Source organism: Antennarius striatus, chromosome 18, assembly GCF_040054535.1.
Source record: "Antennarius striatus isolate MH-2024 chromosome 18, ASM4005453v1, whole genome shotgun sequence".
NCBI classification, from domain to species: domain Eukaryota; kingdom Metazoa; phylum Chordata; class Actinopteri; order Lophiiformes; family Antennariidae; genus Antennarius; species Antennarius striatus.
The window spans coordinates 18,126,891-18,142,638 of NC_090793.1; the positions used below are offsets into that span (position 1 = coordinate 18,126,891).

The window sequence follows — 15,748 nt, forward strand, 5'->3', positions numbered from 1 at the left end:
ACAAAATGTTTGCTATGGCCATAAACGTAATATCTATGTTTATTAGTCTTCTTTTGTTAATGTTCTGTTTTGTTGTGAATGGAGGATTCTTTAACAACTAAGTGTGTCATTAATCTTCTCAATTTAATTTGATTCTTTTAATTTTTTAGTTCTGCCATTGGTGGTTAATTACGTAGGGGAGTTGTTGGATGTTTGGTTGGTTGGTTATATTGATCGATTGTCTATTTATTTGATTTGTTATAGAGGAGAACCAGTTAACTTTTGGTGTTAATTTGAAAAAAGCAAAAAAAACCCCCCGGATATATTAAGAATATTAATATAATATAAGATTATATTATAATATAATATAAGAATATTAAGACCACTTAAACATTTCTATACAGGGTATTTTCAACATTTGGTTTTGAATAATTATCATAAGGCATGGGTCAGACAAGCTAAACACATTTTTAGGACTGTTTAGACGGAGGTATGTGTTCCATACAGTAGCGTACTTTAAATTTAATTACTCACCTGGTGATTTCTAAAAAGTCTACATTTATCCATGTTGCTGTTTCAGTTTCAGCACATTCAAATCCATTTTTTTGGGACTATTTTTACTTCTTTTCTATCATGCCCATCATCTGGTACCACATTACACATCCTATCAATGCCAGTGCTCTGAAAGGAGCAAATGTCTTCATAGTAGTCATGCACACTCCAGTGGAACATCGTGCATCTGTGATATTTACTGTTTTATTTTTTTTTCTTACATTACAGGGCTGTTGAATTCCATTATAATTAAAGCAATAATCAATGATTGTAAACTATATTTACGTCTTAGCACATAATGATCGAAATACAATGAAAATGATAATGAAAGTGACTTGTTTGATCATGAAGCTAAGGATGGTAATTTTTGAAATCTCCAGAGACGATCCGGAGGAGACTGCCTTCATCATGATTATTTTATTGCACTCTGCTGATTTGAGAAAGAAAATACAAGGGAGGAAGAGGAGGAAAAGATTTACACCTTTAATAACTTCATCAGATGTGATGCATACCAAACTCTACACAACAGTCATCAGAAGGGAATGCAGAGCAGTGGAGATGAATATAGAGAAGGTCACTGCTCTCACTGATGACCAGGTGGACGGGGTAGAGGGGTGGGGGGCTGAGACAGGAAACATGGAAACAGCTCTGTTAAAATTAATCTGCTTCATCAATCTAAGTTTTCAAAAATCCTGGTGCTGCACAGTGATGCCTCTTTGTTTCACACTTGTGTACAATGATTTGATGCCAGGTTTTATTTATCTGTTCACTCATTACAATTTCACACAATCTGATTTCAGCCGCAAGACTGAAAGGAGAAAATTATTATTCTTATTTATTTATTTTTCTGTAGAGGAGTGAATGTTCTTTCTTGTACTTATTGTTAGTTTACTTTAGGACAGGCAAGGCTGGATTACCAAACAGCCCAGGGACCATTAGGGAGATTGTAGTAGGTGTAATTGATTTACTGCATATATATACGGTATATATATATATATACCGTATATATACAGTATATATATATATATATATATATATATATATATATATATATATATATATATATATATATATACATACACACACATACATATATACATACAGTATATATATATATACAGTATATATATATACAGTATATATATATATATATTTCAGTTGCTGCATTATACTGTATATATACAGTATATACTGTATACACAGCATATAATGCAGCAACTGAAATACATTAAAAAATTTTAATGTAACAATGAAAACTTGGTAAAAATGAGTGATTGCAAATTCTAACTATAAAAGACTGTCTTCAAGTAAACCACACTCAATAATCAATTCACACACCAGTCAACACAACAGAGTTTGCCTCAAATTCTTGTTGGGCATGTTTCTCTAAAGTCATTCCAAACCTGTCACAATAATGACGTCTATCATTTGGGACAGAATTAAAGAGAAAACGAGACAGAAATCAGTGGGAGGGAAGCAGAGAAAAGACAGAGGGTTGGAAGAGGACAGAGATAGCGTGGATGCAGCGCTGGAAGGGAAGCTGACTGAGGGAATAACAAGATGAGCCAACGGGGAAAGGAAGGGGTGGGACTTGGGGGCCATGAGATGTATTCTCACGTTAAGCCCCTTTAACCCGCTATCCTGCAAATACGCGCAAACACACTCTCAGTTAGGATGAGTCAGTCAGAGAACCAGACTCTCTCGATAAGCCTAATATCCTCCACCATCACAGACAGGCGTTGGCTGTCACACTGGGCCATGGATATGTGTGTGTGTGTGTGCGTGTGTGTGTGTGTGTGTGTGTGTGTGTGTGTGTGTGTGTGCTGTCAGTGTCATCTGCAACTATATTATTGAACTGCCAGTAGAACGGAGGCAGATCTGTCACAGTGAAAGCCTTCTTACTACACAGTCACAAACATTCGTGCACACACACACACACACACACACACACACACACACACACACACACACACACACACAGATTTTGCATGCAGACACGTAAACATGTGCTTAACACACTGATAAATATTCACGCTGTCTTGAAAAATGTTTGTGAAGTACTCAAGCTATGGGAGAATTGTAATGCAAAGCTGCTAATGGAATGTTTTGGACAAAAAAACATCAGGTTTTCAAATATAAATCGTTTATGCTAGGAAAACTTCTTGTTTTTATTTTGGCGTGGTCTCATAGAGTGTCAGAGGTGTTGATTAGAGCACTAAAGTGATGCACCAATAATCAAAATACTATAATCAAAGAGATTGCATGGATGATACAAGTAACCTCACGGCTCCACATGAAATTGTATCCATGTGGCTTAACTCTGTGTCAAAAACTAACATATGATGCACTATATAGTGAACATGCACAAGAACAGTGTCACAAATACCCACACGGCCACCATTGTTACCAAAGATTCAGATTCATTCCTCAAAGTGACAAACTCCATGACGCAAACTGTACAAACTGTCGTCCATTCAGCATCTTAGTATGTTTACTGCATTATAATAAATCTGATTATTTTTTGTTTGAGCTGCAGAGAAATGTAACTTTGATGTCATTGAAATCTAAAGCTGTAAAATAAGTTTGATTCGACTGACACCTTTAGTCGATGTCATATTGATGATTGTAAGATTTGTCTAATCGAACACACACAACCTCGGGAAGCTACAGAGACAGTAGAATCAAAGTAAAACAGTCGCCATGAGATGAACTGCAAACCTTAATTAATTCCTTCGATGCTGTCCTCACCGTTTCAAATAGCACACCTGGGAGTCGGCTGTAGCAGCACAACGAGAAATGATCATCTGCACCTTTTGGCTACAAACTGATGTTTTCCTTAATTCAGTCCTGGACGTCTGCCATCCGGTGCAGCGGCTTGGCTCCATCTGATCAATGCCGATAAGGAGGCCTGGCACTCAGCTTCTGGTAGTATGTGTGTACAGTAGGGGTGTGCAACAGGCCAAGTTCAACCCCACAAAATTGATTTGACATCTAGCGAGGGAGTGTAGTCACAGCATGTCAATTTGGAGGGAGGAAACACACACAGCGTCCCTTACTAGCACAATGGCTACCAAAATAGCCTGGCTGAACACAGTGTCTGGTCACCAGGGCTGTTGTATGTTGCTTTTATGGAGGTTTAAGTTAGATAGAAGCTTTGAGTAAATACATTTCCTGCAGAAACTGACCCTAATTGTACAGTAGTACCTTGAGATATGAGTTTAAACCATTCTGTGATTGAGCTTGTAAGTCAAACAACTCGTCAAGTCCAACAGTTCCCCATTTAAAATAACAAATCATTTTAATCCATTTCAGTCTTGCAAAAAATCCCCAAACCCCCTAAATTGTGAAACCCCCCCCCCACATATTTCCCCATGAATACATTACCAGAACATAATTATATATAAGTTCCGTAAACAATGATAAAATATGAAAAGAAACGCAAAAGTCACAAAAACACACGTGCTTTGTCTTTACTCCACCAATGACAACGAGATCCGGTCTCATTGATGTATCCATCCACCAACATGTGGTAAAGAAGGAGATCCGGTCTTAGCTCATTTTGTATCCATCCGCCAACTAGAAATGGTGTCCTGGAGCACGGCTCATATCTTAAGGTACTACTGCACCAATGTGGGGGTTTATTTTCCTCCTGTGATTTAGTGTTATTTGTTACATCAAGACCAGATGCCAGGATGTCAGCATGTGTCCATGGTGACTGACAGAATTGAAGTACTCCTTTCATTATAAGACAAATCATAAACTCCTGTTGAAAGCAGGGTGCCGCTCTCAGGTTTCAAAGCCTGATCATGTTTTTGTCAAGAAATATTTCCACCCACATCTCTTTGAGACTTCCACACCGATTGATGAGGCCAGAAAAAACCCGACACCCGGTTCATTTCTCTGCTAAGAAACAAAGGTATGGTTGATGTGTGTAGACACTGTCTGTGGGGCTTTCTGGAAAGACCGGCTGGTCTCACACAGAGAACCAACATGTCTTCCCACTCGCTTCTCATTTAACTTCTGGCCTCAAGTCAAAATGGCTGCTTCCTACACTGGCAGAGCAGGGAGTCAATCTGACCAATTTTCTGGGTCACATGAGACCTCTGCTTCTGCCTCTCTTTCTGTCCTTTTGTTTGGGGCATGTGGATAGCGTAACCATAATGGTCCTGCTGTGCTTTAATCACTTGCTTCAAAGGGTCTTGTGATTCTCTACGTCTACAAGGCAGATGGGAGGAAAATGAAGCTCGACCCAACCTCACCTGAATTCTTGTGCATCAGACCAGATGAGACTGGTACATTTTATTATTTACTGAGCTAGCTCCAGTTGGCAACTTGCGTTGAGCTTTTTGTTCAAGAAGAACAGAATTTAAAGAAAAATATTATCTGTCTCAGCCAGACACAGCACTGCATTCATTTAGCGGAGTTTCTTTGGGTGATTGCTATCTCCTGTAGTGCTGTAGGCAACAAGCAGGGCTTAATTTGCACAGCTAAACAAAGCTTAAATTTTGATTGCTTTCCTTCGCCACTTTTACCTCACTGAATATGTATAGGTGTTCTACATGGGAAGGCAGTCCTTTTCAACATGTCTGACTCGGTCACACTGTTAATAACGTGCAAACAGCAAATACATACTGTAGATCTCACTTCTACTCTCCAAGATTTTATCTGGTTGAAACAAAAAGGAAATTTGTTTTGATTTTTTTTTAAATCAGTTTTTGCCTCCAGCGTCTGTTTTCCTTTATTTTGTATTCATTATTACCAAAACTGCCAAAATATAAATCAGTCAGGTACTTAGATAGTCTCTTTTAGCTCAGTCTTGGCCTGTAGCAATTCCTGAGGGGAAATAAATGGATAAATAAATAAAAGCATGTGTCTATCATGTTCATCGTTTGCCCTAAAATTGATTTTAGACCTTTTTTTTCCCCATCCTGCACTGCATTCTGGTTGACTACAAACTGTGGGTTTGTCTTTTTTCTCTCTCGTTAGACTATGCTCTACATGGCCCTACTGTTCGAGGTAGTTTTCAGCATGTATCTGAGGCTGCTGACATTTTCAGGCCATTGAATTCAGTCCTCTCTTGAGATATGAGATAGAGCCGAGTCAGATAGTACCTGGACAAAGCAGCAACAGTTATCCATTGTTCCAAAAAAATATGCAATTAGGTAAAACTCATGTGACCAGGTAAGATAAAGCGTACAGTTGCAGAGCACCAACTCAGGACATAATTAAAGGTCCACAAGAGATATTCTGGGATGAGTCTGTTCTTTCCCCCCTGACTGATAGTGTTGCTGCCGCTGGCATAGCAGCAAATTCAGCCTGGGGTGAGTTCCATTCGGCATGTCTTCATTTTCTTACATTGATATTGGTGCCATTACCCAGAGTGTGTGATGTGTTTCAGGGAAGAAAGACTTCTTTTTTTTTCAACAAATCTCTTTCTCTTTGTTGTGCATTGGGAAAAGATGTAGCTTCTATTTCAATGCACACTCTAGAGAGGCACAAAGGGACCAACTAGATCTATTTTTGTGACGGATAGTTACAGATGATAGGAGAGGTAATTTGCTTGATGCCTAGCCAGTACCCCTTGACAACATGCAGTATGCTAGACTGAAATCCAGGATCAGGGGTATTTGTGATTCCCAAAAGTTTCATTGTCTGAGGCATTAAAGGTAGCTGAACGTCTGCATGGCTTGTTGTCCATGTGACTACAAACGTTCCTCCTGTGATCAACCAGTGAATGATGGGAGTCTTGATGCTGCTTGTCTTGTCTTGACAGAGTGGTAAATGTAGAGTTTTGCCTTGTGGCTCACCACAGACCGGTAGTGCGACTGCATCACTATGGATGCCACACCGATTCGACTATTGATTTCACATTCCATCTTGCCTCACCTGTGATTAAGACTTAAACTCGCTTCAGGAAGGGACTCTTCTCCTATCTCAAGTTTTCAGATAGTTCCATGAATCTTTTTTGGATTTATGTATTTTTTACCAACATTTGGACATCAGAGGCAAGCAACATGTAAAAGGAGACACTAATAACAATGTCTATTGTAAATAGAACATGTAGCCCATTACTGACCCATCTGGGGAAATAGAAATTAGGAGGTTCAATGTTTAGTACTATAGGTTGTAATAAGATTATGAAAATGAACGACATCTGTTTAGAGCAGGTGTGCCTACATTCCTATATAGTGACTTGGAGAAAAATATACATTAAAAATTTAACTACCGGTAAATTAAATATTGCTTAAATGAAAGATGCACTCAAGTCAGTCAGACACCCTGCAATCATCTCTATGTCTACAGGGATTTATGTAGTTTTAATGAGAAACAATTAGATGTACGAGAACTCAGCCAAACAACCCATAGCTAGTTAAATGTCTTGGTGTTAGACGACAGAAAAGCACAACTACTTGTCAAAATTAAATAACTAATCTATCTATCTATCTAATCTATCAGGTATATCCAGAACAAAAAGAGAAAAAATAAAGAAAATAAAAACTGAGGTTTTAGTTATAGGTCCCGAAGGTCAGAGACAGAAACTTACGGGATCTTAAACCAACACAGTCAGAAAGAAATTTAGCTGTGATTTTTGACTCAGTTAAATTTTAGTCTACATATTAAAAATATAACAAAGGTAGTTTTATTTATCATCTAAAGAACATACCGGAGTTGTGCCTGGTGGTGCTAAAGCATGTTTTTTTTAAATCTCCCGTCGCTTATATTACAGATGTATAGATTTAGGATCATTTCTTAGATTCTTTTACTGATTTTTAAATGTCTTAACGGCCTTGCACCCTCTTTATTTGATCTACTTCTATCGTATCAACCCTGGTGGATCCTGAGATCCTCTGACCAAAACCTAGAACAAAAACCCATGGTGGAACCCACCTGTGGAACAACCTACTGGAGGGCCTCGGGACTGCAGAGACTGTTGCTATTTTTCAAAGAAGATTAAAGACACACCTTTTTTAATCAAGCTTTTAAAGCCTTCCTATATTCCTATCTTCATCTATTCAATTTTATGTTGCTGCTTTAATCCTGCTTTTTAAAAATTTTGATAGATACGAGATTTACAAAAATGCGCTTCAGTTGAAATCCGAATATGAGATTGCACTGGATAAAACTGTAGCAGATAAAAGTCACTATGAATACAATGTGCATGAAATGAGATCTGTATTATATTAACACACTTCTAATGTAAAGTATTTAAATTAGCAACTGTTTCCAAATGTTTCCAAAGAGGTGAAGGACCTTCTTTTACCTTTGTACTTTTCTTCCATCATAGGTGGCTTCATTATCTGAAAGCTCTTATCTACAAGAGGGCTAGACACAAAATTGCAGGGCATGACAATAGATGTATTTTTTGGACTGGGTTCAAATTGTGTTTATTGAGTGGGTAAAATATCAGTATTTCAACTGCTATCTTTGGCATTCATTATTTTAAGTCTCCATCAATGGATTTAGCAGACATCTCTTTCTCTCCCTCTCATAATCTGACTCGTCTTTTCTTTCTTCTCATTTTATCCCTCTCTTGTATAATTTTCTACTCTTCTAATATCTCTTCTCTCAGTTTGTGTATCATTTTCTGTCTCTCACTCCAACCTTGTGGTGGGTAGGTCAGGAAAGGTTGTCGGTCAGCAGTGGTTTGATTCGTGATATTGGCTGATTTTCTTTCGGAATAACACCAAATTACCAAAACGCACACAGAATGCAGCTGATGATAGCAGATCAAAATGTTCAACAGGGTTTCATCATTTAAAATTGCAGAGCACTACACTTCCCATCTGGCCTTTTATCAAGCTGAAAATAACACATTTACCAAATGATGCTTTTAACCCAAAATGACACAACTGGGCTCAAGTATTACAATTAAGGGCTTTTTACCAAACTTTCTTTTTACTGCAGATATAGCTCACCATTATCTTGCCATGTACTTTCACTTGAACACCAAAGACAAACAAAGACGATATTCAGCACGAGCTGGATCTCTGAATATCAACTTAGTAATGATTGATCAGACTGGATCAATAACTTTATCAATAACTAGTTTATTACTACATATGACAGAAGAAAAGTGATTTTATGTCTACTTTTACTGAAATAAAGGCTTAATAATAATTTCCGTAACTTTCCATGCTTCAGTTTTAAGCCGGTGGCATTTTAAAATCATCATGAATTTGAAAAAAACAAAACACACACACACACCTGCAGCTACAGGCACACTGCATTATATCATTAGCAGTGATGAAGTGCCATGCCAGAGCTCGACCTGCAGCGGGCGAGTTGATCATGCCATCAGTTAGCCCTCCCTCCGTTCACTAATTACACCCTACTATAGAGATTGAATGGAGAAAAAGAAAACATTAAAAACATTAATGGTGTTTCCTGAGCCATGAGGTCAATAAGCTGTTTTAGTTGAAGCCTGATTAGATTCACCAGGACGAGCGATGCTGCTGGTGTGTGTGTGTGTGTGTGTGTGTGTGTGTGTGTGTGTGTGTGTGTGTGTGTGTGTGTGTGTGTGTGTGTGTGTGTGTGTGTGTGTGTGTGTGTGTGTGTGTGTGTGTGGGGGCGGGGGGGTGAAGGGGAGGAGGTATAGATGGGAGAGGTTCATGAACTCCATCAGATAAAGGTCAGGTGAAGACGCTTTCCTTATTGCCACACCAGGAGGTTGAAATTTCTTTAATGAAACAACTCAACAACTATTCAACTGATTGGACAGATTGTCAGATATATCCACCGGTATTTTTATCAAGATGAAAATTTTAAAGAGTTGGTGATTGCCCTGACTTTTCTAATCCAAACTAGACTGCTAGACTTTTCCAACTTTTAATATATTTCTGTTTTCGTTACATTTTCCTCAGTTGTACTTTGTCATAACTTTGCTGAAGTTGATGTTGTACCTGCAAACATTGACACATTAAATTTGTCGATCTGCCCAGTCCTGCCTTCCTTCAGTCTCATCCGGTCTTTCCTCCTCTGTTCTGATCTCCCCTGACTTTATGAACACGTTCCTTTATTTCAGTCGGACCTCTGCCGGACCTCTGCTCTATTTTATATTCCAGCTCCACTCCCTGTCAATACAACTGCTTGTTGACAGCATCATCTGGTCTCTTTTAGTTTCCAACAAGGCTTCTAATCTTACATTTATCTTCATCCCAAGCAATTTGAAAAGAATACGATTACATTTTTGACGCTAGGAAAATAATTCATTGTTGGGTCTTTGTAAAAGGGCAGACCCTTTTACAAAGTATTGACTCTCCCATCATCCTGCTTCAGGTGTACGCCTGATATGAAAATGCTGCTCAGTAAAATGTATTTGTGTGTGTGTGCAAATGTGGTTTGCTGTTATGTGTGTGTGTGTGTGTGTGTATACACATGTGTGGGGGTGTATTGTTTGTTATAATAATGCTTGATAAATGAGGAGTGTGCTTTCCCTAAGAGAGAGTTCGATTAATATTTACCGTGCCCCCCCCCCCCCACACACACTTAATAGAATGGAGGTAATCAATGGAATGATTTATTAGCATCTGTTCTGTGTTCACAGAGTGAAAACTCATTGCTGTTAGCGACGGAGGATTGGGATTACAGAGATGGAGAATATCATACAATTTTGAATCATACACTAATACTGGAAAAAAAAAAATCTCCACCCAATATTCATCAGCAAGTATTTGAAACTGATTAGCAATACTCACATTGAAAACTACGAACAGCAGATTAGTTGGGAAGAATAATCTATCTTGGTTTAACTGAAGTTAGAGACAAAAAAAGAGCAGATCCACCTTGCAATTTAATGTGTAGTTATAATAGTTGGAACAATATAATATCCCTTTTTGTGAAATTCAGTTCTACAAAAACATTAATTGTAATTAATTGATAAAAGTTAAGCTATCAATCAATCAGACAAATGACCGAACCAACCAGAGAGCGTGATTACTTCATTATTAGAATAAACTGCACTAATCTACTATGATTGCAATTATTATTACCTGTCATGGCCTCATTGGCGGTAGTGGGGTGGTTCATGTTGGATTATTTATAGTGTTCTGTAGTATCCTGGCAGAATGTTCACCTGTTGGGCTAAACAAGATACTGTGCTGGTTACCATGGTTAAAAACAGACATCTAAGCTGCAGAGATCATCTAGTGACCAGCCCTAACCAGCCTTATCTAGTCAAGTTTTCACCCCCAGTAACATTTTAAATGAAAAGTAGAGATTGGGGCTCATGGCATGCCCAATCAGCTGCGTGATCATCTGAGAAATGGTCTTAGAGACGTATTAATTACATGTCCTGTTGCAAACAGGTAGGAAAACCTGCAGCAGAGGGGGAAAAAAAATCACACATGTGCTTCTATTGCAGTAAACATTATTGAACATATGTCAGAGGTGCTCCAACAGCAGGAAACACCCTGACTAGCACTACACATGTAGTTTGTATCAACATCTGAAAATATTGGCTACTGCAGCCTTTATTCTCATATTATTCTTTACCAGATCCTGCTTTTTTTAAACGTCTCTACGGGTTGGATGTGGGGATTTCTTTTATTATCCTCTGTACCTAGTATTGCAGTAAATAGTGTATTAAAGCCCAGAAAGTGCAGCAAACCATGATGATTCAAATACATAGTTGAACAGTAAATTTGATGAGCTGTTTATAAGGCTTTATAAATGAAGATTCAGTTCATTAGGTTTAATAATTGCTGTAAGTGACTTTCTGGATAAAAGGAGATATTTTGAGCTGTGATTGCTTCGTGCCACAATTCAGTCATGAGTTCTGCTGAAATATTAAATTAGTTGTATTTGCATGCGAAAGCAGACTGTATTAATCTACCTAATAAATTTTTTCTCCGTATTGTGTTATTAGTGAATGAGCCAAGTGTTTCCTGTTTGTCAGTACAACTCGTTACAGAACTGTCTCTGAAATCGAAAAAAAAAAAAGAAAGATTCATCTTGTCCTCATGGTTGAGATTAAGGAGTAATATACTCTGCATTTCCTATTGTCACTACAGCGTGTCACAGCAGTTTTAGCAGAGTATATACTTTCAAATGATGTCCAACTTCTTACAACTCTTTCAGATCTATTTAATTCCAAAGGCCTTTGTTTTAACTGATATTTTTCCTATGAGAGGAAAAAAATTAATTTCTATTTCTCTCAAAGAGATATTTCAGAAAAATGATCCTGTTTTGCCTTGACATCAGTATATTTTGAAATATGGATTCTTATTGATTTTGTTAAGCGTCTCTTCTTTCAAATAAATAATTTTAGAAAACCCCAGGGCCATGTTACCATTCCCTGAAGAAAGATAAACATGGAAAAGTTGAAATGTAGATGAGAGACTTTCATCAGACGATATAAAACCCAGCATTTCCCATGGTATTCCTGTGTTATTGTGCTTTTTGAACAGGATAAAATAATTCACGGAATTTTAAGCTGCTATTTATGAAAATGTCCCTCCAGCACACAAACAAAAAAAATAACAAAATTCATTTATGTTCTTGTTTTTAATCCTGTTTTCTTTTGGTTATTTTTCTTTTGCAGTTCTGCAGAGGAGAAATTCCGCTGGAACCACCAAGGTAATGTTTCTTTTCAAATGCTGTCAGTACAGTCTGTTATCCAGCATCCACGATATTTGGATGTAATCCCATTGGTGACATGTTTAAAATGATCAACCCTTATCACTATTTACACTAAAAACTAAAAGAAATAACTCTGTCTTCACTTGTTCGGAGAAGTAAAGGTCAAACTGTGCTTCGAGTTAATTGTTATAACTTAGTTTAATTTGGAGAGAAGGACAAGAATCAATTAGAAGGCCTCTCTATGATTTGAAAGTCAAAAGACGACAGCTCTCTGGGTTCACCACCTCATTTAGCTGAAGACACCCCCCCCCCGCCACTCAGGTCTTCCTCTCTCCCTCCTTCAAAAGTGTGGCATGTTGGGGTAGATTGATTGTGCGAGAGCAGTGGCGATGACCCCTGCTAACGAAGAGGCACAAATAGGTTACAGTGAAGGCTCTAAGTGTCTGCCATCATCATCCGTCTGTTGCACTGAAGCCTGACGACTCCCCAGAAAGACTTTAAAATTGTTGTCTGAAAGGAAACTCTCTTTTCCCCCACACACCGATCGGACCTTTTGATAACGCCATCATCATTTATAACCATTAAAAGCTCATCACTTCTGGATCAAGTGGATTTAAAATTACTCTTGACTGGCGAGGGTGAGAATAAATTTAGCATGACGCCTCGGATAGCAACAGAAATGTATCATGGGATCAACATCGTCATTCAGATGCATGAGCTGAAGTCAATAAAATGACTATTCTGAACTCGCTCACTGAGACTCCTACTGTTAACATCTCTCCGTCTTTTTGATCAGAGATTAATGTTGCTGCGAAGTCTCATTTGTGAGTTTTCATCCAGTTGGCAGCCTCTTTGACTCGCAGGCCATGCTGTCAGCCTCATTCTGACAGACACTGGGCTGGTGTCACAGAGCGAGGCGATGCCCCAGACTTGGCTTTCATAAAGTCTGTCTCTGGAATATCAGTAAAAAAATTTAAAAGTGGACAAATAAAAGCAAGCGTGTGTGTGAATCAGTAAAATTAGAAAGAGAGACATTAGTAAGAATGAGAACTTATCACATTTAAAAGATTTTGTTCACTATATTCCATTTAATAAAGCATTCACAAGGTACATACAGTGATCCCTCGTTACTTGTGGTAAATGCGTTCCAGGAACGACCCGCAAACACAAAATTCCGCGATATATCGACAAACCATTTATTATTTACGGTAATTTAAACATTTATGAACCCTCCAGATACTGATATTAAACCACCTTCTATCTGTACTACATTTTCCCACACTCTGATAGACTGTTTGAAGCACTTCTCTGTCTCACGGAAGTGCGCTGCGTTCCGAGACTTCCGGAACGCAGCCCACTTCCGGATGCCGTCAGCCAATAGAACGAGCGTACGGTATCACGTGACTACCTACTAAAAACACGCAATGAGGTGAGGCCGCACTTGTTAATGCACGAGGGATTACTGTAGTCCTAAAGAAATGAATTCCACATACCATAAACTTTACCAGGATAATTGTGGTATTGTTTTTTTTTCCATCTCCATTAACTACCAACTCAAAAACCACTGGTTTTCCTGGGGCCTTTGCCAGAAATTTTTATGACCAAACACAAAATTGCGTGTCCAACACATTGAAATTCAAAATATGAAAACAAATGGTGGAAAAAAAAGACATATATGCCATAATATGCCATCATATAGTAGATGGTGCAGATTAGTGGGGGTCCATAGGTCAGAAAACAGTGTTTTTATTCAAAATCATGTCTTTCTGTCTGGCTTGTTTAAATATAGATGGACAAAAGGACATCGAGGAGGAGCTGACAACAGGCTTGGAGCTGGTGGACTCCTGCATCCGATCACTCCAAGAATCTGGGATTTTGGACTCGCAGGACACTTCTACAGGAGACAGTAAGGCCCAAGCTGTGATTCTGAGGGCTTTTGTGTCACAGGAGGAGGAAAAGAAAACGTGTCCTGGTTAATGATTTAATTAGACGGATGAAAGATGAGATGAAATCAGTGTGCACTGTTGGAATCTGTAGGGAAACAATCTAGCTGCTACACACCTTTATTTCAGCCACATTATATGGTTGTACTTTTTAATATCCTGACATTATTAGTTTTGGTTTGGTTTCCCTGAAATCATTACATTTAAAATTGTGTCATCTGAAGCAAATCTGTAGCAAACAACCCTCTAATAGACTGAAAAGATGTGAAATTGGAATTTTGCAAAAAAAAAGATGTGAAAATGTAGATTCTTTTGCAAAAAAAAATCATTGCATTGCTTTTTTGGCACCATACTTCCTTATATGTACAAACCTTTATGTATATATTAACCAGTATGATTAGTTGCGGCTTGTATTGTTTTTACTGGTCTGATCACATGATGATTTGGGCTCTCTCAATATTCTGCAATGAATATTTCATGATCTCTCCATTGATCCACCAACTTTATCCTCACATACTGATGAATTTGCTGCATATTTTTCGAGACAGTTGCTGGGGTTATGTCATTCTCAAATGACTCTTAAATATAATGAAGCCAACACGATCTCCTTCTCTTAAGTACTTGCTCTGATCAGCATGTTCTAGTTGAAGGCTGAACAAGAAACCACCTTTAATTGGATTTTATTACATTTTCAGGCTCTGCTTGACAAGAATAAAGCAATTTGAAGTACAAGCACTATATAATGTGGTCACAAGAACTATATCACCCATTTGACATAGTTTTTGATTTTAGTTAGACAACTGGCAAGCATGCATACACCTATATGCCTCTATATGCTGTTAAATAACAGTCCTTTATGTTAGTATAATTGGAATATAACTTGCTGTACAGTTTTAATGGAAACCGCATATTTCTCCTTTACTCTAACCCAAATTGAGCTGCTTGCTTCACCAGGTTATTTTAGAACCGGCATCTTGTTGACTGCTATTAGTCACTTGACAGCAAAACTGTGAACACAGAGAGGACATACCACCATCTCTTGCCTCTATGTGTGTGTTTGTGTTTGTGTAGTGTCAGTGGTTGTTTGTCATTCGTGTGGCTTTGCCGTGAACCGGCGTTGCACTCGGAGTGTCCCCAGCTTCTTACCGTCAACTGGAATAGGCTCCAGCAACCTGCCATGACCCACAAAAGCGGAAGAATGAATGAATAAATGAAATTCATTTGAAGCAACATTAGCATTTATTTGGGGTCATACTGTATAGTATACTGTGTAGTAGCTACAGCTTCCATACTAGGGTTAGGATTCAGGGTTAGATTAGGAGTGGTCTAATAACAAGCCTAAATGAAGAGGTAGAGAGAGACTTGTATTGTGTTAATTCTAATGCAAAGCAGTTGTTTGCAAGAATTCTCAGCGCGAACCTGAACAACTTCCTGTGCCTCTCTAATCTGCACTCATCTTTTTAAATTTGGTCCCAGGGATGATACCCATGTCTGCTGCACAGCCGTCCCCATGGGAGAGAGGAAGCTGTCAGGAGACATGCCAGTAGTTTGATATGCTAATCCATCCTCACTGAGGTGTCAGCTGGCCTGCTGTTCACAGAGCAGAGAGAGGAGGAGAGCGCGTGCACAAACACGCACTCACACACACACACACACACACACACACACACACACACACACACACACACACACACACA

General features: G+C 38.5%; 1 protein-coding gene across 10 annotated transcripts in view; it reads left to right on the plus strand.

Moving 5' to 3' along the window:
* The window catches only part of ctnnd2b (catenin (cadherin-associated protein), delta 2b), a 119,744-nt gene that overhangs the window by 48,909 nt on the left and 55,087 nt on the right, over positions 1-15,748 (plus strand). For all 10 annotated transcript variants that reach the window (XM_068341162.1, XM_068341164.1, XM_068341166.1 and 7 more), the window contains 2 exons: positions 12,071-12,105; positions 13,898-14,014. In XM_068341162.1, the coding sequence (XP_068197263.1) occupies positions 12,071-12,105; positions 13,898-14,014 (152 nt within the window). The remainder of the gene's footprint in view (positions 1-12,070; positions 12,106-13,897; positions 14,015-15,748) is intronic.